The sequence below is a fragment of the Orbicella franksi genome, chromosome 10 (assembly GCF_964199315.1).
Source record: "Orbicella franksi chromosome 10, jaOrbFran1.1, whole genome shotgun sequence".
Lineage (NCBI taxonomy): Eukaryota > Metazoa > Cnidaria > Anthozoa > Scleractinia > Merulinidae > Orbicella > Orbicella franksi.
Window position 1 is genome coordinate 24,757,304 of NC_138154.1, and position 24,710 is coordinate 24,782,013.

The 24,710-nt window shown below is 39.8% G+C and overlaps 2 protein-coding genes across 3 annotated transcripts; both read right to left on the reverse strand.

Annotated features, from left to right (window-relative positions):
- Window positions 1-4,926: 4,926 nt before the first annotated feature.
- On the reverse strand, window positions 4,927-6,159 carry LOC145501765 (uncharacterized). The gene has a single exon (XM_081481160.1). It carries the CDS (start codon window positions 6,157-6,159, stop codon window positions 4,927-4,929), a length of 1,233 nt encoding a protein of 410 aa, XP_081337286.1.
- Window positions 6,160-13,670: 7,511 nt separating this feature from the next.
- On the reverse strand, window positions 13,671-24,700 carry LOC145499340 (serine/threonine-protein kinase PLK1-like). 2 transcript variants are annotated; one of them, XM_081478848.1, is made up of 11 exons: window positions 24,663-24,700; window positions 21,907-22,014; window positions 21,662-21,793; window positions 19,460-19,677; window positions 18,927-19,022; window positions 17,606-18,084; window positions 17,367-17,459; window positions 16,810-16,963; window positions 15,972-16,101; window positions 15,292-15,408; window positions 13,671-14,718 (listed from the first exon to the last, which is right to left on the reverse strand). In XM_081478848.1, the coding sequence occupies exons 2-11, from the start codon at window positions 21,979-21,981 to the stop codon at window positions 14,509-14,511; spliced, it is 1,704 nt and encodes a 567-aa protein (XP_081334974.1). In that variant the 5' UTR covers window positions 21,982-22,014; window positions 24,663-24,700; the 3' UTR covers window positions 13,671-14,508. The 2 variants fall into 2 exon arrangements, with proteins under 2 accessions (XP_081334974.1, XP_081334973.1); XM_081478847.1 differs by lacking the exon at window positions 24,663-24,700 and adding an exon at window positions 22,157-22,808.
- Window positions 24,701-24,710: the final 10 nt, after the last annotated feature.

Sequence of the window (24,710 nt, forward strand, 5' to 3'; positions counted from 1 at the left end):
GTGAGTAGTGATAAGTTAATAAAGATGGTGAATTTTAAGCTCGGTAATGAAATGTGAAGGTGAATTAATCAACATGACACGAGCGTGGGACAAAGAAAAATTCTGAGTCCCCGACAGGAATCGAACCCATGACCTCCCGAACACCGGACGGGCACTCTATCCACTGAGCTACGAGAACTCATGGAGAGCGAGGTCATTTAACTGAGTTCATATATGATAGGTGTCCTGCATACTGCTAGGATCAACGCTATCGAAGTCATCGTGAGTAGTGATAAGTTAATAAAGATGGTGAATTTTTTAAATGACCTCGCTCTCCATGAGTTCTCGTAGCTCAGTGGATAGAGCGCCCGCCCGGTGTTCGGGAGGTCATGGGTTCGATTCCTGTCGGGGACTCAGAATTTTTCTTTGTCCCACGCTCGTGTCATGTTGATTAATTCACCTTCATAATATCCTTTTTATCTATGTAAAAAATTCATATTATTTTAATCTGCAGGTTGAAGCACAAGTCTCCAGGTTTTCATTTTTCCTGCTCTTATCTTTGAGAACTATTTTCTTGGTATTTGAGTATGGAGCACCAGCTGTGACTTGAAAGCTACTACCATGAAAATATACTACAAGTATATCTTCTATGGTGTGGTGGGGGGGACAGAGGGGCAGGAGCCTGGGAGAATAGGAGAGAGGAGGCGGGAGAGAAAAGGGCAGGAAGTGGGAGTTTCAAGAGGGCAGGAAACCTGAAGAGAAATGAAAAAAAAAATGCTAATTTTTGTCATATTTCATTAAGTATTTAAATTCTTTCAGAAACAAGAACTCAAAATAGTATTTGACTCGCATTTAGCTTATTTTGGGACTTCTGGGGCGACAAGGAAACAAAAATTCACCCTTGGGCTAAAAAAATTGAGGCTTACTTCTGGTAAAATTGGAAACCCTTTGGTAGTGGTTACATCATAAGTAATAAAGTGTGAGTGAGAGAAGTAACGCTGAAAACGAAGGAAAAAAGGAAAAGGAAGTGCCTAAGAATAAATTTCTGCAGCTAAATGACTAGGATGTGTTTTGAGTCTCCGAATTTATGGGAGACCAGAGCAGGACAGACAAGGGCGGGAATTGGGAGATCAAGGTACGGGAAGCAGGAGAGCAGGATACAGAAAGTGGGAGGTTCTGATCCCCCTGTCCTCCCTATAATTATCTCAAAAAGTACTTACTTTATTAGACCAATTTCGATATATTAAAATTCAGCCTAACACAATAGACCTCAGCACAAGGCTCAGGGGAATAAACCCCACAGACTCTGTAGTTATTCCCCAGAGCCCCATACTGAGGTCTATTGTTTAAGGCTGAATTTTAATATATCAAAATTGGTCTATTGAAACTTGGAAAAGCTAAAAAACTGTGTTGACATAATTTTTACACAGTTAATAAGTTTCTTGTATACTTGCAACTGACAGGCTTTGTCATTGTTATTGTTGCCATTGTTTATTGCTTTTGTTGTTCTATGTCATTTTTTGGTTTATTTTGTTTGGTTGGTTTTGGTTTTCATAATTATTGTACCCCCCAGCCTCTTTCTGAAAGTTGAACTTTCCATTCAACCATCTTGGACTTCTTTTGAATACCACCCCATTAATGATAACCAAGTCACTAGGTTCTAAAGACCATTTTCAATGTCTATGGCAATCTGACAGCTGTCGTGTCCTCTTAGTACATAAATTAGAGGAGGTTTAACTAGTTGGAGAAGTGAAACTAGTTCGGAAAGAAGCACACAACAAGTCGACCATGTGCTCTCTTTATTCTTCTCTCCCATACTGCTCCTTGTCTACTTCATGACATAAACGCACGAAATATGACATACACGACATCTCTCCTTTTCTCTGAGGAAAGAAAGTCTAACAATCCTTTGAACATGAACGTAAACATAGCGAAAACAAATTCAACTCTAAAGGTAGACGCCTTCATGCGATAAACATGTCAACAAAGTTAAAAGTTTAAATTGTCTCCGAATGAGCGTCCTCAACAACACTTTTAAAAACAAAATCACAAAGTTCTTTGATTTGTCCATCAGTAAACATCTCACAGGAGATCAGTTCATAATTTCAAAACATAGTCTTTGTATCTCTCTGGTGGTCTCCTCTGCCTCTGAGGTCTCTGAGTCAACCTTTGTGTTGGTGACGTGGTAGGTACTGTTGCTTGGTCAATTGCCATATCACTATGGGCGGTAACTGACTCGTTTCCATTCTCTGCACTTGTTTGTGCTGACAGTGTACTCCTGGTTGGAGGTTCACTCTGTGGTGTGGTAGGTGCTGCCGGTGTCAATTCACTTAACACTTGGCTTGGAATTGTAGAAGGTATGACGAATTCGTCTGGGCTAGCAGATGGTGCCCCAGGTGTCGATACAGGATCGTCCGCTATAAACCTTTTCACATGTGAGGTGTTTCTCGAGTATTGGATCCAACCTGGAGCCTCCACAATGACACTGTTGCCAGTCTTGCTTACCACACGGTATGGCGTTGGATTGAATGGTGTCGAGAATTTGTCTTTTCTCTCTTGTCTTACAAGTACTTGATCACCCACTGTAATGTCTGATGGTTTCGCATTTGCTGCTTTGTCGGCAAATGCTTTGGTCTTTACCTTCACTTTTGTGTCTCTATCCCGAGTTTCTAGGTCTAGACGGCAATCAGCATGCAGCTCTGGCAGCTTCCCTCTCATCTTTCTATTGAACAACAATTCGGCAGGGCTTTTACCTGTGGTGGTGTGATCAATACTACGGTATTTCGTCACATATCTTCTTAACTCCTTCTTCCAGTCGACCCCTTCAGCTTGGGCAATGCGAATTCTCCTCATCAGGGAGGCGTTCTGCCGTTCAACTTCCCCATTGGCCTGGGGCCATTTCGGTGTTGTCTTGAGATGGACGATTCCATTCTGCACACAGTATTCCTGGAATTCTCCAGAGATGAATTGAGGTCCATTGTCTGACTTGATAGTTATGGGAAGACCATGGCGGCTAAAAATCTCTTCTAGATTGTCAATTACTTTCACAGTGGTGGTTGATGTCATGATGGCATACTCATAGTAGCGACTATAATAGTCAACAACAACTAGTATGGAGTGTCCGGATGGAAGTGGTCCTAGTAGGTCTACAGCCAGGTCTTGCCAAGGACCCTCCGGCAATGTCGTTGACGTCAACGGCTCAGGTGGATTTGGACGTGCAACCAGTTGACATCCATAACAAGATTTGCAGAACTTCTCTGTTGCCTTATCAATACCAGGCCACCATACCTTGCTTCTCAAATTCTGCTTTGTTCCAACAATTCCCAAGTGTCCCTCATGTGCTAAGGATATTGCCTGGGGCCTTAGCTGGCTTGGCAGTACGATACGAGTACCTCTTAGGACTAGCTGCCCGATCACACACAGTTCCCCTGCAGCTGGTGCATAAACCTTACATTTCTCAAATTGACCGGTTTTAATTGCCTCTCTCAGGGCTTTCAACTCTTCATCCACTGCTGATGCTTCTTCAACTTCTCTCGTGGTTAGGGCTGCGGGTGTGGCACTGATGGCTGCAAATCGAACATACTCTTCAGCACCATGTTGATGATTTGTTGGTTTGTTCTGACTGAGCAAGCGTGAGAGGGGATCAGCTACATTGCTCTGTCCTGGAGCATACACGACTCTGAAATCATAGGGCTGTAGGCGGATTACCCAGCGTTCGATGCGGGCACAAGGTTTGGAACGAGGTCCATAGATCACTTCCAACGGCTTGTGATCGGTCACTAGAGCAAATCGCATTCCATAAACGTATGCGTGGTACCTCTCGCAAGCCCAAACGAGGGCAAGGGCCTCTTTCTCCGTCTGGGAGTATTTCCGTTCACACTCTGTGAGGCTGCGGCTTGCATAGCAAATTGGTACCCATGCCCCATTCTGGTTTTGCATTAGTACAGCTCCAAGGCCAACAGGGCTTGCATCTGCAACGACTTTGGTTGATGCTCTCTTGTCAAAATATGCCAATGTGCCTGCTTCAGCCATGCTTTGCTTAAGTGACTCAAAGGAAGCTTTTTGCTCGGGACCAAAGTGGAACGGAACATCTTTCCTGGTTAGTTTCCTCAATGGCTCTGTGATGGTTGCAAAATGGGGAATAAATCTGCTGCTGTAATTAGCCAATCCTAAGAAGCTTCGAACTTCACTGACGGTTTCAGGCTCTCTTGTTTCTTGCAGGGCTCTAACTCTTTCCTCTGTCGGGCCGATTCCTTTTTCAGACAGAAGAATTCCCATGAAAACCAGTCTGTCCACATTGAACAAGCATTTGTCAGCATTGAGAGTCAAACCATGTTGTCTGAGGCGTTCCGTGGTTTTGAGAAGGCGTTGGTCATGAGTTTTCTGGTCTGGGCCGTGTACAATGATGTCATCAGAGATATTGTCAACGCCCTCTATTCCAGCCAGAGCGGTGGATATCTCATGTTGGTACAGTTCGCTTGCTGAGCTCACACCAAACAATAGGCGCTTATATCTGTATAAGCCCTTGTGTGTCACGAAGGTGGTGATTTGGCGTGACTCTTGACTAAGCTCCAGCTGGTGGTATCCCCACTTTAAATCTAGCTTGCTGAAAACCCTTGAGCCGTCATCGACAGTTGGTATGGGGTGTCGACCACGTAGAATGGCCTCGTTTGCTCGCCTCATATCGATGCAGAGACGAATGTCACCATCCGCTTTCGGGATAATTACTACTGGGTTCACCCATGGTGTAGGCCCATCGACTTCTTCTATGATGTCACAGTCCAATAGTTCTTGAATCTTCTTTTCTACTTTTTCTTGTAAATTGAAGGGGGTTCGCCTTAACGGCTGAGCAACTGGTTTCACTTTTGGGTCTACGTGTAATGTCACTTGCTTAGACTTCAACTTTCCAATCCCGCTAAATACTTCTGGGAATTGTTGCTGCAGTGTCTACCTGGTTCCAGCAACTGCTGCGATGTCGACACCTATTCTCAGCACCCCTAACTTCATTGCAGTATCTTTGCACAGGAGTGGCACTCCTTTGCCTTTGATGACTAGGAATTCGGCCTGAATTTTCCCTTTACCAATCAACACTTCACAAATAAAACGACCTTTTACTGGGAGGGGTTTGCTGGATGCATAGGCGTATAGCTTCCTGTCAATAGGAGCAGCTTCTGATTTACATTTGATCTTCTTAACTTTCAAATCTTCCCAGGTTTCTTCATCAACAATGTTATTGGTGGCTCCAGAATCCACCAATATTTCTAGTTTTACCCCACCAACAGACAACTTGAGCAGATTTGAGTGAGCTTCATTAGTAACTCCGAAGGCATAATCAACTTGGTCCCCATCAGCTTTTAGCTCTTCTTGCACTTGATTAACTCCTGGTTTCTTTGGTTTGGTTTTGCAAACGCTAGCAAAATGATCTTTCTTTTTACATTTCCTACAGGTCTGACCCCTAGCAGGACATTTTGGATCTCTACCCAGGTGCCCACTCGACCCACAACGATAGCACTGAATTCCATCTTTCTTTCGGTTTTGGTTACCATCGGGTCGCTTGGGTCTTTCGTAAACCCCGTTTGCATCTTCTTTACTTGGCTCACTCACACTGAGATGAGACATTTGGTGGGCTACACTTTCACACTGTTCTGCGATTTCTAATGTGCGAGCGAGCGTTAGTTCCACTCTTTCCTCAAGCAGTTTGCGCTTTACATAGTCTGACCTACATTTACAAAGGACAGCGTCTCTTATCTGGTTGTCAAAGTCTGCACCAAAATTGCAATCCTTTCCTTCTTTTCTTAATCGAGTAACAAACTGCAAAACAGTCTCACCTTCCTTTTGTTGGAGTCGGTGAAATTTCTGGCGGGCGAAAGCTGTATTGACTTTGGGAAGAAAATATCCATTCAATGCTGTTACAGCCGCGGCGTAATCGGTTGCTTCTCCGGTATCCGCGAGAGTGGAGAAGATTTCTTGTACATCTGGGCCTGCTAAATGGAGTAGCATCGCTCTTCTTCGCTGCCTCGTGTTTGCATTTGTAGTCTCAGTGATAATGAGACCTTTGCCATCCGCAAATAACTCAAAAGATGTCAACCAACGCGTCCAGCGCGGTCCCAACGTGGCGGGATCCGAGTGACAATCGAACTTAGGAATCGCATTTGAAGCGCCATTTTCGCTGAAAGACATCTTGTGCCGTGCTTGTCCTCGTCGCCAATGTCGTGTCCTCTTAGTACATAAATTAGAGGAGGTTTAACTAGTTGGAGAAGTGAAACTAGTTCGGAAAGAAGCACACAACAAGTCGACCATGTGCTCTCTTTATTCTTCTCTCCCATACTGCTCCTTGTCTACTTCATGACATAAATGCACGAAATATGACATACACGACAACAGCAATCTGAGCGTAATTGAAAACTGAATAAATGTTACATGTGACTTGTGCTGTGCTAGCCTATGTTATGTTGTTTCCATTGGAAACAAGCAAAGACACTTACCTACCTGCAAGAAATAAAAGAAATACATAGAATGGGAAACAGAATACTTACAGTACCTGTCTGTCTGCGATGTTACTGCAGAGTGGGAAATCCCTTCACGGTATGGAGCCTGGGAACTGATTGAGCCTGCATTTGAAACGATCTGCGTTTACGCCCATTCTGAATTTGTGGTTCATTTGCCTTGCACTGTAGTGAGTCATCATGGCGGCCGACGTTTCTCGGTTTGTGTTGAAAACAATTTCTCTTCTAAATTTAGAAAGAAAAGCAGAAATCGAGGAAACAAGAACTCTGCAAGAAAACATAAGTCCAAAGGAACTTCAAAAAAGGGGTGTTTGTCTACTGAAACTTTGTATTGGAGCGCGGAGAACCGGGGTGCTTACCATTTACAAAAACCATCCGGTTGGAAATTTCAGGCATAAACATGAAACAATGAAATTTGACGTTGCGGGAGAGGGAATTGTTATTAAGTATATCCACATCAGCCACATCACATCCCATATTTTCTGAAGCTTCCCAAATGGAATGGCGCGAACCATTTGATTTTCCAACTGGAATTTCCGGTTTTCCCATGTAAATGGTAAGTACCCCAGGTTTATATGGAAGGTCGCTTTTGACTTTTGAAATAAACAAACCGGGTACAGATGGAAAACTACCTTCGCATTCTCTTACTCCAGGTAAACAGTAGACCACAATGGTGTTCCCAAATAATAAAATTTCTCTTCTCAGGGAAAGGAGTTTTTTTCTTACGCAAAAGTTTCCCTTGGTTCCAGAGCCACGGAGTTTGTAAAACCTTATGTTACCATATATGATTTTACTGTAGATGAACTGTATTTATCATGTATTCTCTATTTTCCAATTGCCCATAATTCACTCTGTTTGTCCCCCAAATTTTGCATAAACTATTGTTGTGAAATGCTCTTGGGAATATGCAGACCTCCCAAGAGTATTTCACAACAACAGTTCATGCAAAATTTGGGGGGCAAACAGAGTTAATTATGGGCAATTGGAAAATAGAGAATATACTTTGTACGAAGTTTAATTTAAATTAAATATTCATTATGCATGACCCCATAAGCTACTGAACTTTAATAATTTTTATAGCCTGCATATCAAACATTCCCATACAAGCCCAACAACTTAGGCTGCACAAAGGGGTCTTTTTGCATTTGGCCGTGCAAAAAATGGGGCGTTATCGTGCTTTAATTAAGGTTGTTTGTCTGTCTCTCTGTCTGTCTACACACAAAAAATGCAGGATATTGTATATTTGAGAAGGCTAATATTACAAGTGAATATTAAGCTTATATGGAATATCAAATATTTGAACTATAGAGAAAGATATAAAGACATGATTGATCATTATACGCGCAACTAGTATTTTTTTTAAATAAATTTATTTATTTCATGCACAACAAATTACTTCACAATAAGGTACTAAAAATGAGTCAAAGAAAAATGAAACTACTTGCAATGCGATAACAGTAACAAAACAATACTTGTGCTACTAAGAACAATACTAATACTACAATACAATACAATTACTTAACAAATTGATAAATTTAATTAAGTTACTTACAAATGGATAGTAACAGTGTTTGCATTTGCACAGCTAGCCTCCAATAATTTCTTGTTCAAAAAGTTGGACCATTTTTTGTTAAAAGAAAGTAGTTTATTTGTCGTAATCGCGATGTATTTTTCTAATTCAATTTTTTCGTTAACAAAGGTTACAAAATCTGTGAACTGGGGTTTTTTTCATCATGTACTGCAGTAATGTAAAGAAAATGTTTTCCAATCATGATCAAGTGATTTAAGGTTAAACTGGATGATGTGTATCTTAAAACAACATGTATAATTTCGTTTTGCTCCAAAGCAATGTTTCCTCCACATGTAGCATTATACCACTTTGTAAATTTATTCCAAAAGGATTCAGCAATTGGACATTTCACAAATAAATGGAATGGTGTTTGATCAATGTCATGGCAATAAGGACAATCTGGTTGTTGTTTCGTTTTCATCTTGTACAGAATTTTATTTGTATACAGAATATTATGAACTATTTTATATTGAAACACAGATAATTTTACCTCACTTGTGACACGAAAAGGAAGTGAGTAGATTTTTTGTTTTTCTTGAAAGATAAAGCCACATTCAATGAGTCTTCTCTCTGCAGTTGGAGGAGGGAAGTGCTTGTGATTGAGTAAAGTATTGTAAATCGTTTTGCATGTGAGCTTTTCGATTGCAAGTGTTACGTATTCAGTTGACGGTAGAAGACATTCCTGTTTTAGCATAGTTTTCCATTCCTGTGGTATTGTAGATAGAAGACTGTAATACTGTAGAAAATTACTCTTAACCTATTTCTGCATGAAGGTTGTAAAAGTCATCAAGGTGTTGCTTTCGTTGTCAAAAAGGCATGAGAGATTTTCAATGCCCACTTTTTTCCAGCCAGGGAAAAAAACAGATGACTTGTTTACTCAAATAAACTGATTGTTCCATATTATTCAATTTAACACGTCTCCTTTTGTTCTCGGGTTCGTGCTATTAATTTTCTGCCAGTGGGAAATTATATCTCGATAGAATTTTGGTAAGTTTTCATTCAGGGGTAAATATTGAATGTTATAGTTACACCGGAAAAGAAGGTTGCTGCCTACATGGGAAAGTAAGGATAGTGGGATAAATTTGCATGGTCTTTTATCGTTAGCGCATAAGCGTTTTACCCAGACTATCTTTAACGATATATCAAATAATATTTTCCACACAACCACATAGCAAGACCACGTACGGATATTGGGTTTTAACTTCATTCTTTCCATACACTTTCCCGTATTATGTTGTAAATAACCTGTAGTCTGTCCGATATTAAACTGTGGCTTTCATTCGTAGACTCAAGTTTCCAGTTTTTTTTTTTTCTCTCTCAAACAGCGGAATGTATTGGGTCGGCCAGAGGCCAACACCATGACTAAGTCATAATAAAGAGTTAACCAAAACCGGAAACTGCGCACAAAAAGTGTCTGGTACCCAGGATAACCTTTGGGTTATTCATAGCATGATTATGCAAATCATGCCTATTCATATATTTTGAAGTCCTCCAGTTTTGACAAGAGATATCAGTGAATCTTAGGCTGTGTTCACACTTGCTGCCCAAGCACCAGCACAAATTAGTGTCAGGTGCAGACACCAGGTCCTCCAAGTACCCAAGTATCAGGGCACGGGCACTGTACTTGAATTCTGGTGCGAGCACTTGTAAAAAGGGCGTGTTCACGTCAGTGCCAAGTCAGAATCATGCTTAGGCACCATGCTCAGACACTAAGTGTAAACATATCCATATTTGTCATTAAGGTGATTCTCTAGTAAAAGGACCCGCCATAGATTTCCGATGAAACTTGATATGGGAGTCACCGTGCTTGTTTTCACGCCACAATGCTGACAAATACGGTTATTTAGGTGACTTTTGTACGCGCATGCGCTCATGTGCCCGTGCTAATGACGCAAAAACCGTGCGCAGTAGGGATGCGCAATGCGATACTAAGGAATCACCTTATAAGAAGAAACCAATCTAGACTACGAGCAGTCGATCGGTTTTGTTCCTGAATCCTTTGCGCGATTGGAAACGAGAGGGGAAGAATCGTTTCCTTTTTCCTTCTTTCTGCACCTACTCTTCTCGCACTCTTCTTGTATTCTTGTATTCTTTTGTATTCTTGTATTCGCGTCGGACACTAGGAAAAGAAAGAGACAGCTCACAGTCTGTACTGAATACTCGGGAATACCTGCGATCATTAGGCGTTCTTTTTTTCAAAAAAAGAACGCCTGATCGCGAGTGAACTCAGGGAGACTCTGCCAAATTCGGCCTCGTATTGTACCTTTTCTAATCGGATGCAAGTCATCTCTTGGGCGGGGGAAGAACTGAGATGTCTTTTTTCCAAATTTTGTCCTAGTACAGATCAGTGATGGATGACACTGACTAGGCACAAGCGTGTAGCCCAAAAAGCTTCAAGAAGCTTTTTTTTTTTTGTAAGAGCACCATGAACAGCATTACTTTGCACTGCATTAACTTGATGACATGCACCTGCACTAGCACTCCGTGGAGGGATAGGCAACCTTTGCCATGTAAAATGTAGATGTAGAATACGTCTCTCTTGAAAGCACTGATCGATTTGAACCCAGTGACTAAGAGATAATCATAGTAAGATTCTGCTCATGAAATTAATACCGCGCTCTAACTAACAAGACTAACAAGGCAATGTATATTGTAGGGCAGCACGTTTCGTTAAAGGAGACTGTCACAACTAGAGAACTCGGTTTAACACAAGTGATGACCATAGATGGCAGAGTCTTCAAGTGAGGGAAGCTATGTTTAAACTCGTCCACGGTCTTGCGCATGGATGTTGATAAAAAAGGTCTTGATCGAACGTGGTCGCGCAACCAGACAATCGGACAATACTCAGTATAGAAACGCTCAGACAAACAAAAACGTCAAGAACTGTTATACATCATCTTTCTTCTCCCGTACCATTCCAGAGAGTAACCGACCGTAACCATCTACTCCAGCATAATTATTCAGAATGCTACCTCTACTGAATGCTTTAAAGCCTCTCCTAGCTCAGCTACTATACGGCACCTAGACATTAATGACCTAATATCTAAAACGGTCACTTTTACATGTGCGATTCACAAACCGCTGACCGTATCCCTGCGCACATACCAGCCCTCTCTGAGGGTTTCTCGCACAGCAAAGATTTAGATTTAGGCAACACTGATCAAATGACCGTTAACGTTTATCCGAACTTATGAAGACCCTTGGGACGTGTGACAATAAGAATTCTGTGTAAGTAGCAGGGAACCAACGAAAGCAACGGTTTCGAAAGTAGCTACACCAACCAAAACCTGCAGTTAGGCAACTGGATTTGAAATGTTTTACCTTGGGACGATTTAAGGCTCAATTACCAGTCCCTATTCGGAAAAGGAATTCGCAGAGCGTTGAAAATATATAACACCAAAGCGAACTAGAACTCAGTTTAAGATCAACCACTTGGTTAAATTCCAAGGGCATTTGTATTTTGAAGTAAATATAAGTTATTTTCAACAAAGTGTTGTTTCAGGTCAAGGATCTACTGAAAGTAGCGATAGGCAGTAAATGTTCATTGGTCCTCGCTACTACGGTCACCTCGTTATTACGGCCACTCTTTTTCGGGTCCCGGCGAAACGTCTATACATCTTATAAGAAAAGCCCGTTGAGGTGGCCACCCGTTGATACGGCCAACGGCCACTGCACATTCCGAAATCCCAGCCTGTATCAGTAATCCTTTACAATTTTACCCCGTTTATAAATACGGCCACTCGAACCAGTTTTGTTCATCTTTCCATTGTTAATATTTTACACACTGATTCAAGTTTCAATTTTTTAAAAATAATTATTATATATCTTTAGAAGTGCAATTTTGACATGACTTGCTCCATCTTCAATCCATAGCGAGATTTATGTCACGATTTTTTGGTAATTACAGTATTTCCGTAAAAACACATTCCAATTATAGCAAACCACAAAATCTCTAAATCTTTACTCTGCGTGAGACTCCACCGATAGATATATGCACACAGGGACACGGTTCAGCCTTGTTGAAACTGCTTCTCTACCTAAGCCATGAAAAAGCACATTTGACCCAATGAAAATGGTAACATATTTTCACTGGGATCCCCGACAAACAATGCCCAGGCTTTGATAAGTTATTATCGTTTTTAAAGCATGGTACTGGCCATGCGTTGAATGTTTAAATGTTTAGGCTGGCAACGTGATGTGGCAACGTTTGTTTCGGGGCGCAAGTGAGTTTGATATGGTGAACTGGTCATTTTGCAATTTATGTGTGTTGGCTGTTGGGCTGGCGTTACATATCTTCGTTACACAGTGCTGACGAGCCCCAAGAAGGGCGAAACAGCTGTCCACTGTTGCGATCCTACTTTATCAGTTCTTGTCAGGTTGGTGTCTCGAAACGTTTTTCACGTGGTATCAGCCTTGCATTCTACCCTCATCCCGATGAAACACTCTTCTCCCTTGGAGCCAACTGTTGCCAGTCACCTCAGGCTGATTCTCTCATGAGAAACCAGAAACTGCAAAGGACCGCATACGATAAACGCCGCCAACGTAGGATTTACAAGAGATCTGATCAGCCAAAACAAAATGTATGAAGACAAACAACGTGGGGCGAAGCAATACGACGATCATCGCTTTTAGACAAGACTGAGCGAGGAGTGGCGTGTAGTTGTTGTTGTTAATGTTTATAGTGGTCGATGCACTTAGCTACAACTAGCTAGTTTTGAGGCATGCCACTTAAAGTGAAAGAAACAAATGTTGCAAATAAACCTAATAAGTTTAAAAATTCCAACTGGCGGGAGGCAGACTAGTTGGCTATTTACAAGCATAACAAAGGAATTGAACTAGGGTCTACCGAGAAACAACTCCAGCTTAGTGGTCAGAGCGGGACTTGAACCCGCGACCTCTGGATTTCAAGTCCGGCGCCCTAACCACTCGGCCAAGCTGCCTCCTACGAACTTTTATGCTAAACAAGAGGTGTTTGATTACGAAGGCATACTCGCACACTCTCTCACTCATCCTCTTCGCTCCTGTGACTGGACTGATATGGTAAGGCTACACTACATACTACACGCCGAATAGTTAAAATCAGGAATGAAGAGGACATAGCATGCGGGTGATTGTTCTCCTCGTTTTTAACAGTTTATCCTTATATCTAAATTTTTTTTTCACGACTTGACAAGCTCAGAACTCCTTCTCGACCTCCTGTTACAAAAATAACCTGGTAAAACTGGTTTACATAGTAACGTGCTTGCAGGAGAGTAAGGGATTTTACGGTAAAAGAATTCTTCATACGAGCCAAGTGGCTCATCAAGCCGCGCCGAGCTTATCCCGGTTTCAGTAGCATGAAGTGACTAGGAGTATCCCCCTCTCCATCACGGGGTTAGCCCCAGCATTAAATTCGCCGGTACCCATTTATACACCTGGGTGGAGAGAGGCACTGTGAGAGTAAAGTGTTTTGTCCAAGAACACAACACAATGTCCCCGGCCAGGGCTCGAAGCCGGACCACTCGATCCGGAGTCGAGCGCACCAATCATGAGGCCACCGCCCCTCCCACAACGGTACATGGTTTTAATTGCAGCTCCTTAAGCCACATTAAATGAAAACATATTACACTGAAGGATATTGTCGAGGCAGTTCTTTAATTAGAGATAAAATAGCTATTTACATACAACAGGTGATAAAGGATAAACTATTGAAATATTCGTTTCCACTATTGTGAACGTATAATTTCACATTTTCAAAGTTGTTAGAACAAATCTCTTCAAATTTGATTATTTTCATTTGGAATGATGTTCGAATTAAGAAAAACTATAATTGCAAATACATGTATCTACACACTAAACTTTGAGTGATTTAACGTCATTGTACAATGGTGCAAAACTCATAAACGTTAGGCAATAAGCCCTATTCGTATTCGCGATAGTGGCCTGGAACTAGCTTGCAATAGAGGCTCATACGGAGGATGTCATTTGGATTTGAAATTAGCCTAAACTGCAAGCTAGTCCAATACGAGTCTTTAAACAAAAAGATTTAATAACTGGGATTTTGCAATCTCATCTCAAAATCTCTAACATATATAATAAAAAGGCACGAAAATATCTAGAAAGACTGAGAAAACAGAATTATAGAATGGATTCTCCAGAATGAACAATCTTATCAACTTGAAACGTGAAAAACTTGAAATTCTGGCCAAAATTGATGGAAGTGCATCAGAAGCAATCTTAAGCAAGGAATTGAATTTTGAAACAGAAAGTTGAATTCCCAGTTGAAAATATTGTACCTATTATAACTCCGCAAATAAATACTTTAACAATGGACAGAATCCGTCATTTCAAGGTAAAAACTTCACCCATAGGGCTAATTGACTAAAATAGGAGAAATCTTAATTTCCGTCAGGAATTGAAACGAGATGTGTTAAAGGAAATGTTTTCACAAGTCTCGTCTATAAGAAATGCTGCTCATTCTTTCTTGCCCTTTTTTTCCGTCTCCTGAATCTGATCGATCATCTTACGAGCATAATGAAGTCGACTGGCTAAACTCCTGCAGCATCCATGTTTCTCAATGTTCTTTAGAGGGAATGTACGGAATTTCTTGCTCTCATCAATATACGTCGCGGCACCCATGAGAGGGCAAACGATAATCTTGGTGTGGTCTTTGAAAAAGTTTATCTGCAACAAAAAAAAAAAGAAAAATTTCCTTTAGAAAAACCGAGTCACAGTTCAATCAGCCAGGATATAGAAGTAACATAGCGAGGGTAAATTAAGTTTCACTTCAAAGCATTTTTTAGCTGCTCAATACAACTCTTTCACGTATTCCAAAATGCTTTAAACAGCTTGCCTTACTATATTTAGTACGCTTTTATTTTTATTTTTACTTTTTTTCAATTTTCATCTGATATAGAATTTGTTCAATAGAGGCATTTTACAAGAATTTTCAACTCCGTAAAGTTTCAAGCTGTTGTAAGTTAATTCCGTTTCAAAACATCTCTATGAGAAAACGTTAACAATTTCTTACCAGCTTTCTCAACCAATCAAATGACGAATCGAACGACTCGGCCACGTGCGTTTTCCCGCGCCTGGCGCCGCGATTTTTCTGCAGTTGTCTGTTGGGTGTTAGCTTTTACGTAGCCTCACAAAACGCAAAAATTCTCTAGAGAATTTGTGACGAGCCGAGGCAAGGTCTCCAAATCGTTTGACAAATCAATTACCAACAATAGACACTTAAGTGATTTGTTCTCTTACCTGTAGAGTGCCATTTGTAAGATGAAGTACAATGGCGTCCTTGGTACGAAACCACTGCTTCAAGAAAGGTAACCTTCCTGATTCATCTTCTTTAGCACCCTTAGAACCCGCTCCAGCCTACAAATATATAAATAATAGTTTAATCAAGGCAATCAATCTAAAGGACAGACCCAAATGTCCAAATGTTCAGGGAATATGGAGTGTGTGGAGATTTTGGGCTAGCACGGTTAGTCAAGTGGCTGAGCACACAATTTGACAAGGTAAAGGTACATGTAGGTTAAGTCTGCATACGAGCCAAGTGGCTCGTCAGGCCGAAGCTTATCTTGGTTTCAGTAGCATGAAGGGACTAGGAGTAATTCTACTCCCCCCCTGGATGGGATGCTAGTCAACCGCAGGGTTACCCCCAGCATTAAATTCGCTGGTACCCATTTAAACAACTGGACAAACGGACACAAAAATCTTGCAGGAGGATATACAATGCACACGCGCGGATTTTTTTTTTTCGCTTGAAAGCTTGCATGGTTGCCCACTAAATTACCTAATGAAGTTAAGTTCTGAAGATAAGATTGATGAACTTAAAGTTCTGTTAAGTGTATACATGCAGTTGCAACGCCTTTAGAAAGTTACATCTGTTAGTATTGCAGAGTATATGAAAACAATATTGATCAGAAAATATATACCTTTAGCAAGTGCTCATTCATGTAGCTAAGGAAGTACTTCAGGAGTCTAACTTTCTTTTCAAGGTATTCAGGATAGCCCTTTAAGGTGTGGTAATGTTCACTTCCTTCCTCGTCAATGTACTGGAGATTACTGCAGGAAAAAAACATCAATGCCATATTGCTTTAGAGCAGTAATGTATGACCACCGCAAGGCGTAACAAGGTGGCCTTCAGGTCTAGCCAACTGGTTTTATTTTCTCTGTGTGTTACAGCACTTGTGGTACTGCTTAAAGTTAAAAAAAATTCCTCTTTTATGAGTTATGCAATTGCCCTTATTTTTTAAATTAGTTGTGGGTGTATTACGTGGAATCCACATTTAGTAAAAACTTGATTCTTTGAACCTTCCAATTATATTTTGAAGCAGATCTTTGTTCTTGGCAAAACATTTTAGAAGACATTTACCCGTGACATATCAAACCTGTTGATTTTTCAAGGCAATTGTGGTTTGAAAAAATTGCAATTGCACTGTATTGCTTCGTAAACCATATAGGTAAAGTCTGCATATGAACCAAGTGGCCCATCAGGTCAGAGCTTATCCAGGTTTCTGTAGCATGAAGTGACTAAGAGTACACTGTATTTCTACTCCCCCCTGGATGGGATGCTAGTCCATCGCAGGGTTACCCCCAGCATTAAAGTCACTGGTACCCATTTATACACCTGGGTGGAGAGAGGCACTGTGAGAGTAAAGTGTCGTGCCCAAGAACACAAACCACCCGGACCACTTGATCCAAAGTCAAGGATGCTAAAAATGAGGCTACTGCTTGTTTGATTTTGGATAAAATGAAGAATTTGCTACTCACTCTCCATCCTGGTAAAGGATGAGCCTTGTCAGGTCATTGAAAAGAACACCAACACTGTTGTCACTTAGCTGATAACCAAAGCCATACTTGTCTGAATAATCCACCCATTTACCAACCCAGTACACCGGTGCATAAGCAGGGTCTTCTGCTTCATCTATTCAAAAATAACAATCACATTCAGTCAACTGTCGAAAATTCTCTGAGTTATTGATTACTGTTCAAAATGATCCATACATAACTGTCAGAGTATTATATCACAGCTGGCATCTTAGAATTCCTAGCCCAACTGCAAATTTCAGTAGTCCAGGGCAAATGAGACAAGCAAGGAGATCAAATGTTGCTTGTGGAAATACAGTTGAACCCTACCATTTCAAACCCTCAGGAGAAGTGAAACATAGTTCAAAATGGTGGGAGTTTGAAATAGCCATTAGTAAATAACTTAAACTGAAGGGCAAATCCAAGAAAAACAGTTTTAGGGTCGAATTAACCGAGTTTGAATTAGCAGGATCCAGCTGCAATGAACTTGTAAGTTTTGCTAATGATCAAATGGAAATTACCTTCGTTGATACATGTTCTGTGACATGGTTTAGTGTCCAGACATGCTGTGATGTGACTGTGGAGCTGCCCAAGGTAGCAATCTTTAGGAATCACTGTGACAAAAAAAGGTACAAAATTAATCATAAACTATATTTAAGAGTTCAAAGAATGCTGAAAAAAGGTAATTAAAGGGAAAATTGTTTGTAACTGTTAAATAGGATTAGAGTTAGAACTGCTTTCAGATTTAGTCTCAAAGTACCTTCTTGATTTTCATCTTTCAGCTCCTCAGCAACAGCTTCACCAGGCATAATCAGTTTACTTTCTGCACCACAAACTCTGATACCAAGTGATCTTCTATTACTAACTTTCTCTAAAAAGGCAGCCTTGTCTCTTCTTCCCGCAGTGGTAGCAGGACGAGTTTCTTGTGAGTTCAACTCATTGAGTGGCCTTCTAGACATACCAAGAAGATTTGAAGATGACCCTGTTGCAAACCTGGGCACCATAGTTAAGCTACTGACTGGCATGCGACTAGGTGTAAATCCCTTAAAGAAGTCGTCGTCAAGAACCTCTTGTAGACCTGGTCTTGTTGCGGGGTCTGGTCGCAATAGCTTTATGATTAAAAGTTGGGCTGTGTGCGAGACTTTTGAAGGAATGTAGTATTCATTTCTCTTGATTCGCTGGTATGTGTCTTTCAAGCTTGAGGTTTCAAAAGGTGGCTTGCCGACAAGAAGAGTGTACCTGTGGATAGATAATACTTATATGATAAGGCCTCTGTAATATACAGAACAGGTTGATTACATTTTCATGCATTAATGTTCATGCATTGTAGCCCTAGAATTTCTTGGTGTTGATCAGTGTTACCATGATTAAGAATGAACCAATTGACCAAAAAGCCGTTTCCCATTGACATATATATTCAGCCTTACTAAATTCCTGGCCGTCAATTTTTTCTCCATTCTGATTCTTACCAATAGTGCAAGGAATCTGTTGATTATAAATAACTCCTATGATGTAGCTATCAAAACTAAAACTCATTAAACTTTGTTTTGCATCATTCTTCTTTTATTTGTGCCCAAATCAAGTTTGAAGCAAATATTACTATTAACTATAATTTACTAATTGTTTCCCACAAACACTGGACACAGAACTGAAGAAGTGTTAACCATGAATTTTCAAATCTTAGTGCTTGATAATATACTTCTTAGTGCTTGGAAATGAGGTCAATTTCAGGCTTTAGTTTTGTGTTTGATATATTAATTTTTACATGTGTGATATGCAACAATATTGAATGTAAACATTTTCATCAGAGCAAGTATACAACCTCTTTCCCAGGATCTCTCATCTTACTACCCCATGGAGCGAGAGAGGAGAGACCCTGGTTAGGTCTGGTCACGTGCTTCTTTGACAATCCAGGGGTCCTCTCTAATGAGGCAATTTTTTGCATTGAGCTTTGTCAAATTCAAAGCAACGTATTGTGCTTGCAAACAGGTCTAATCAAATAGCTGGGCAATGGCCGGTTTGATACATCACATTTTGAAACAGAAAGAAACAAATTAATAAAAAAATTATTATTAACTTACAGAATACATCCCAATGACCAGACATCCACCTCAAAGCTATGTCCCTTCTTGTTGAGTACTTCAGGTGCAATGTAGTTAGGAGTGCCACACAGGGTTCTGAAAAAAAAAAATCAATAATATCAGACTCTATACATATAAAATCAAAAGGTAAAACTTGTAGTCCATGTCCTAGGAGTTGTAATGAAGCATTTGACAATACTTTTTAAAAAGATGGCTTCAAAAGAGTGTGTTCACCCTTTTTTATTTTCAAATTTTGAGATACAAACTTATAAAGACACCATATTCATGTTTGCATCTTTCCACCAAGGTGTATACATGTATATTAGCTCATTGAAATATTTATAAATGTCTACTATTCTGGCAGACTTGACAAATCTTGGTCTGAACTTTCATTCACTTTTTCTTTGATGCAAATCACATTTTCCTTTGTTACACAACTGTAATCTGTTACAGTACATGTACATAATTAACTAAGGTAACAAGCCTGAAACATTTATAAATTTTATAACCTTCACCATGTTGAATTTTCTTACTTTTTTCTTTCCCCATCAATCATCACTCTAGTCGCAAGACCAAAGTCCCCAATCTTGACATCCATTTCATCGTTTAGGAATAAGTTTCCAAGTTTAAGATCACGATGAATGATCTTGTTGTCATGTAGATATTTACAGCCTTCAACTATCTGCTTCATGAAGTAACGCACTTCGGGTTCAGTTAGGGCTTTTCGACGTTTATGAAGTTCCATCATGGACTGAAATGTGAAAACAAGAAAAAGAGGATGCTTAATTACACATGTATTAGGTAAAGTCTGCATACAAGCCAAATGGCCCGTCAGGCTGGAGCTTTTGTCAGTAGCAATTGAAGCAACTAGCAGGTATTTCTACTCCCTCCTGGATGGGATGCTAGTCCATTGCAGGGTTACCGCCCAGCATTAAATTCGCTGGTACTCATTTATACACCTGGGTGGAGTGGGACGATGCGAGAGTAAAGTGTCTCACCCAAGAACACAACACAATGCATCTGGCCAGGGATAGAACCCTGACCGCTTGATCCGGAGTTGAGCACACTAACCATGAAGCCACCACATGCACCTACGTAGTTATGGTGATCATTGCAATGCAGAATTGGTGCATCTCCCTTTTAAAACATTTTATAAACCTGCCAAGCAACTAGGCTTGATTTCCAGCCGCTGTTCGGGAAACGAGCCCACGCTCCTCCCACGAACTTCTCGGGGAGGAACAAAGACCAGATGCGAGAGAGCGGCGGAAATCAAAGCCTACCAAGCAACGTGACTAGATACATATGTGGAGAATTTAAAGGTACCAAAGACAAATGACCAACCACAAAGAAAACTTAATGTGGGAGAGTTAAGTGTCTTGCCCATCAGAACATTCTTATTTAGGGCAGCCTACAACTGTTTTGGCCTGACAATAACACCAACATGGGCACAAGACATGCAACAGGTTCAACAAATCCAACAACAGACTTTGTTGTTGTAAAGGTGGCTTGAAAAAAATAAAACAAATAATTCATCACCCCTTGTGCCAAAACATAAAATATTCATTTCAAAATGATAACATTAGATGGTCACAAATGTAAATGTGACATCTAATTTGACAACTTTGCCTAATAAAAATGTATATTTACATTTACTAGCATAAAATAAATTTTAAGCTCTAATCAAATGTGTTAAATTTTCTTAGTGAAACATGGTAAATGATAAAAAAACAGGGTAGAGCAAAATAATTTTAAAAATTTATGGACTGACACCGCTTCTATGTAGGTTAACTGAACTAGTAAGGATTCTTTTTCCTACTCTTACGTGGTAAGAATTCTTTTTATCAGAATGGGATTTAATTCTCATGCTTTAATTTGAATGTCAAATAAACCCAAGTTAATGTTTTGTTTCTTAGCTTCCTGTTTACACCAGGTGAACATGCAAATTTTTCCTTTAATATCAGCTGAGCCTCATTCTGCATAAATAACACCTTAAATAATCACAAGTCTTGCTTTTGAGGGTAGAAATTTTCTACATAGCCAGTTCATGTATATCAATTTGTTTCAATTCTGACATTCAAAAACGGTGTATTTTTCCAATATATCTTAACTACAAATGTAGAAAAGAAATTTCTAGCCTTAGATGAAAAAGAAGCCTTTTTTGTCTTAGGCCATTAGGATCCTATTTCCGCCATTCTGCATTGTTCATGCAATATTCATCTTCTAGCTCTATGTGGAGAAGCAACAGGTGTCCGTAAAAAAAAAGTGTTAGTTCCTGTAAAACTTCATCTAAAGCAACACGCTTATGACCGAGTAATTTAGCTTTCCTAGTGAGCAAGTGAAAAAAACTTAAAACAAACAAGGAATATTTTATAATAACAGCTGAAACGTAAACTGGAGAACAAAAGCAAAACTTAACTGTCAGCTTACGTGGATGTTTCAAAGTTTATGAATATTAAAAAAAAATAATACATTAACACTAAATCTTCTACTTGTTGATCCTTTGTGGCATCTAAAATCAGTATTTGCGGCTAAAACACTCCCTTTTCGAACTCTTTTCGCGGTAACAAACGGCTTTTTCTTTTTTTCCTTCAGCGTCCCACTTCGACAAAAGCAGAGGAGATGGTTTAATTAAATATCCGATGAAAATACATGTACATGAAGCTTTTAAATTAAACGTAATACAACAAGTAGTCGATGCAAAATCGGAAGCAGTGTTAAAAATCATAAAAGCTTACCCTTCGTCTGCATAACTCCAACAGGATGTAAATATAGTCTGCATCCTCAAAGAACCCACGAAACCCAACGATGTGCTTGTGTGTTTCTGATTTGAAACCCACTGAACGATGGATGGCTATCTCCATAGACATCTACACAAATCGGATAATAATTCAACGATCAGAGAAATATCAAAACATTTAGGAGTCAAAAGCAAGCTCTACAACGCGTCTGATCGAGTTTTTAGGCGATTTTCCTTGCTTACCTTTTCTTTTTGATGTGGCTTCGTCAACATGGTCTTCGAGATGATCTTGCCGGCCAAGATTTCCTTGGTCTCCATATCTGTGAGTTCGTAGCATTTTGCAAACCCACCCTGTAAAATCGTGTAAAACAAGAACATTTACGACAAATTTAGATACCTCACTAGGAGTCTAAAATGAACTTGCGATCAAAGGTTCGTTTGCTCGTGTTGATTCAGGATTTTTAAATGACCGTTGGTGGCGATTGTAACACACCTTGCCGAGAAAACGGCCCCGTAGATAACGTTTTTTTGTCGTAGGATCCACAATATATTGGTCCAAATCCTTTGCAACTCTTGCAGAGCTGTATTTATCTCTTGTAGCCGCTTTATGCATCTTCAATCTAGTCGCTCAACGAGGCCGTCCAAAGTCTGCCAAAATCTCAACAATTCAGTGTATAGATAAACCAGAAGCAAAGTTCTACGATACAAAATTACGTGTTTAGCTTCTACCTTGATAAAAAAATTTTGAATATGGCGAAAATTCTGAGCAAACTTCTCAGTAAAGATTTCACGAACGAGCGCCGTGTTCTCGTGGAAGAAATGGTCGCTTCGAACGAAGAGATCGACAGTTTAGAAACCATTCAAACAAACTGCGTTTGAATCATAAGCCAATCAGATCCTTCGACGGCACTGAAGATGCGACTTTTTGACCAATGAAATTGTCGCGTCACGCAACAAAGAAATTTCCATGACTATTGTGCCAAATCATGCGTTACACGGCAACGGGAATTTAAATTAAATTTAAATAAATTGACCAGAACAAAAAATAAAACCGATATTTTTGGGCATTGAACGTTGCCTCCTCCAGTGATGAAAAAAAAAAGGATATACATAATGTTGTGGACATTCTTTCTCCATCTGCATAGAATAATGTCTAATGTTCACAATGACAAAGTCCTCCTTTGTTTTAAGATTTTAAAACATCTACAGCTGCAAAGTGTAAAGAAACTATTTTTAATTAATTAAAGAAACATTTGAGATTTGTGCGTAAACTTAATCCATTCTCATTTCTCTCACTGCAAAATTCTATGAACTATTTATAAACACTTATTTTATTTTGATGTAAGAAGAGATTGATTTTATCTTTTATCAACCAAACTAATTAGATTACAGTAAAACCTGATCTCTGCATTTTTATTTTTCCAAACTCCAACAATATTTTACAACATTCGCACATATTTGTTCAATCTACCCCGGGGCAATCTTTTTGTTTTGTAAAACAAAATAATATTAAGAAGTCACATGGAGAAAGACACTGACTACAATATCCCTTTTATCTATGTAAAAAAATTCATATTATTTTAATCTGCAGGTTGAAGCACAAGTCTCCAGGTTTTAAGTTTTCCTGCTCTTATCTTTGAGAACTATTTTCTTGGTATTTGAGTATGCAGCACCAGCTGTGACTTGAAAGCTTAGATCACTACCATGAAAATATACTACAAGTATATCTTCTATAATGTGGTGGGGGGGGGGGGGGAACAGAGGGGCAGGAGCCTGGGAGAATAGGAGAGAGGAGGTGGGAGAGAAAAGGGCAGGAAGTGGGAGTTTCAAGAGGGCAGGAAGCCTGGAGAGAAATGAAAAACAAAATGCTAATTTTTGTCATATTTCATTAAGTATTCAAATTCTTTCAAAAACAAGAACTCAAAATAGTATTTGACTCGCATTTAGCTTATTTTGGGACTTCTGAGCCGACAAGGAAACAAAAATTCACCCTTGGGCTAAAAGAATTGAGGCTTACTTCTGGTAAAATTGGAAACCCTTTGGTAGTGGTTACATCATAAGTAATAAAGTGTGAGTGAGAGAAGTAACGCTGAAAACGAAGGAAAAAAGGAAAAGGAAGTGCCTAAGAATAAATTTCTGCAGCTAAATGACTAGGATGTGTTTTGAGTCTCCGAATTTATGGGAGACCAGAGCAGGACAGACAAGGGCGGGAATTGGGAGATCAAGGTACGGGAAGCAGGAGAGCAGGATACAGAAAGTGGGAGGTTCTGATCCCCCTGTCCTCCCTATAATTATCTCAAAAAGTACTTACTTTATTAGACCAATTTCGATATATTAAAATTCAGCCTAACACAATAGACCTCAGCACAAGGCTCAGGGGAATAAACCCCACAGACTCTGTAGTTATTCCCCAGAGCCCCATACTGAGGTCTATTGTTTAAGGCTGAATTTTAATATATCAAAATTGGTCTATTGAAACTTGGACAAGCTAAAAAAGTGTGTTGACATAATTTTTAAACAGTTAATAAGTTTCTTGTATACTTGCAACTGACAGGCTTTGTCATTGTTATTGTTGCCATTGTTTATTGCTTTTGCTGTTCTATGTCATTTTTTTGTTTATTTTGTTTGGTTGGTTTTGGTTTTCATAGCTTTTGTTTTTGCCACATATAATTATTGTACCCCCCAGCCTCTTCCTGAAAATGGAAAGTCATAAAGTTGAACTTTCCATTCAACCATCTTGGACTTCTTTTGAATACCACCCCATTAATCATAACCAAGTCACTAGGTTCTAAAGACCATTTTCAATGTCTATGGCAATCTGACAGCAATCTGACAGCAATCTGACAGCAATCTGAGCATAATTGAAAACTGAATAAATGTTACATGTGACTTGTGCTGTGCTAGCCTATGTTATGTTGTTTCCATTGGAAACAAGCAAAGAGACTTACCTACCTGCAAGAAATAAAAGAAATACATAGAATGGGAAACAGAATACTTACAGATACCTGTCTGTCTGCGATGTTACTGCAGAGTGGGAAATCCCTTCA

Coding starts and splice junctions, on each gene's coding strand:
- LOC145499340 (XM_081478847.1), bottom strand. CDS start 22,276: ATGCATAAAGCGGCTACAAGAGATAAATACAGCTCTGCAAGAGTTGCA. Junction 22,015..22,156: donor GGGGCCGTTTTCTCGGCAAG/GTGTGTTACAAT, acceptor ACGATTTTACAG/GGTGGGTTTGCAAAATGCTA. Junction 16,964..17,366: donor CAGAACATGTATCAACGAAG/GTAATTTCCATT, acceptor ATTTTTGAATAG/ATGAAGCAGAAGACCCTGCT.
- LOC145501765 (XM_081481160.1), bottom strand. CDS start 6,159: ATGTCTTTCAGCGAAAATGGCGCTTCAAATGCGATTCCTAAGTTCGAT.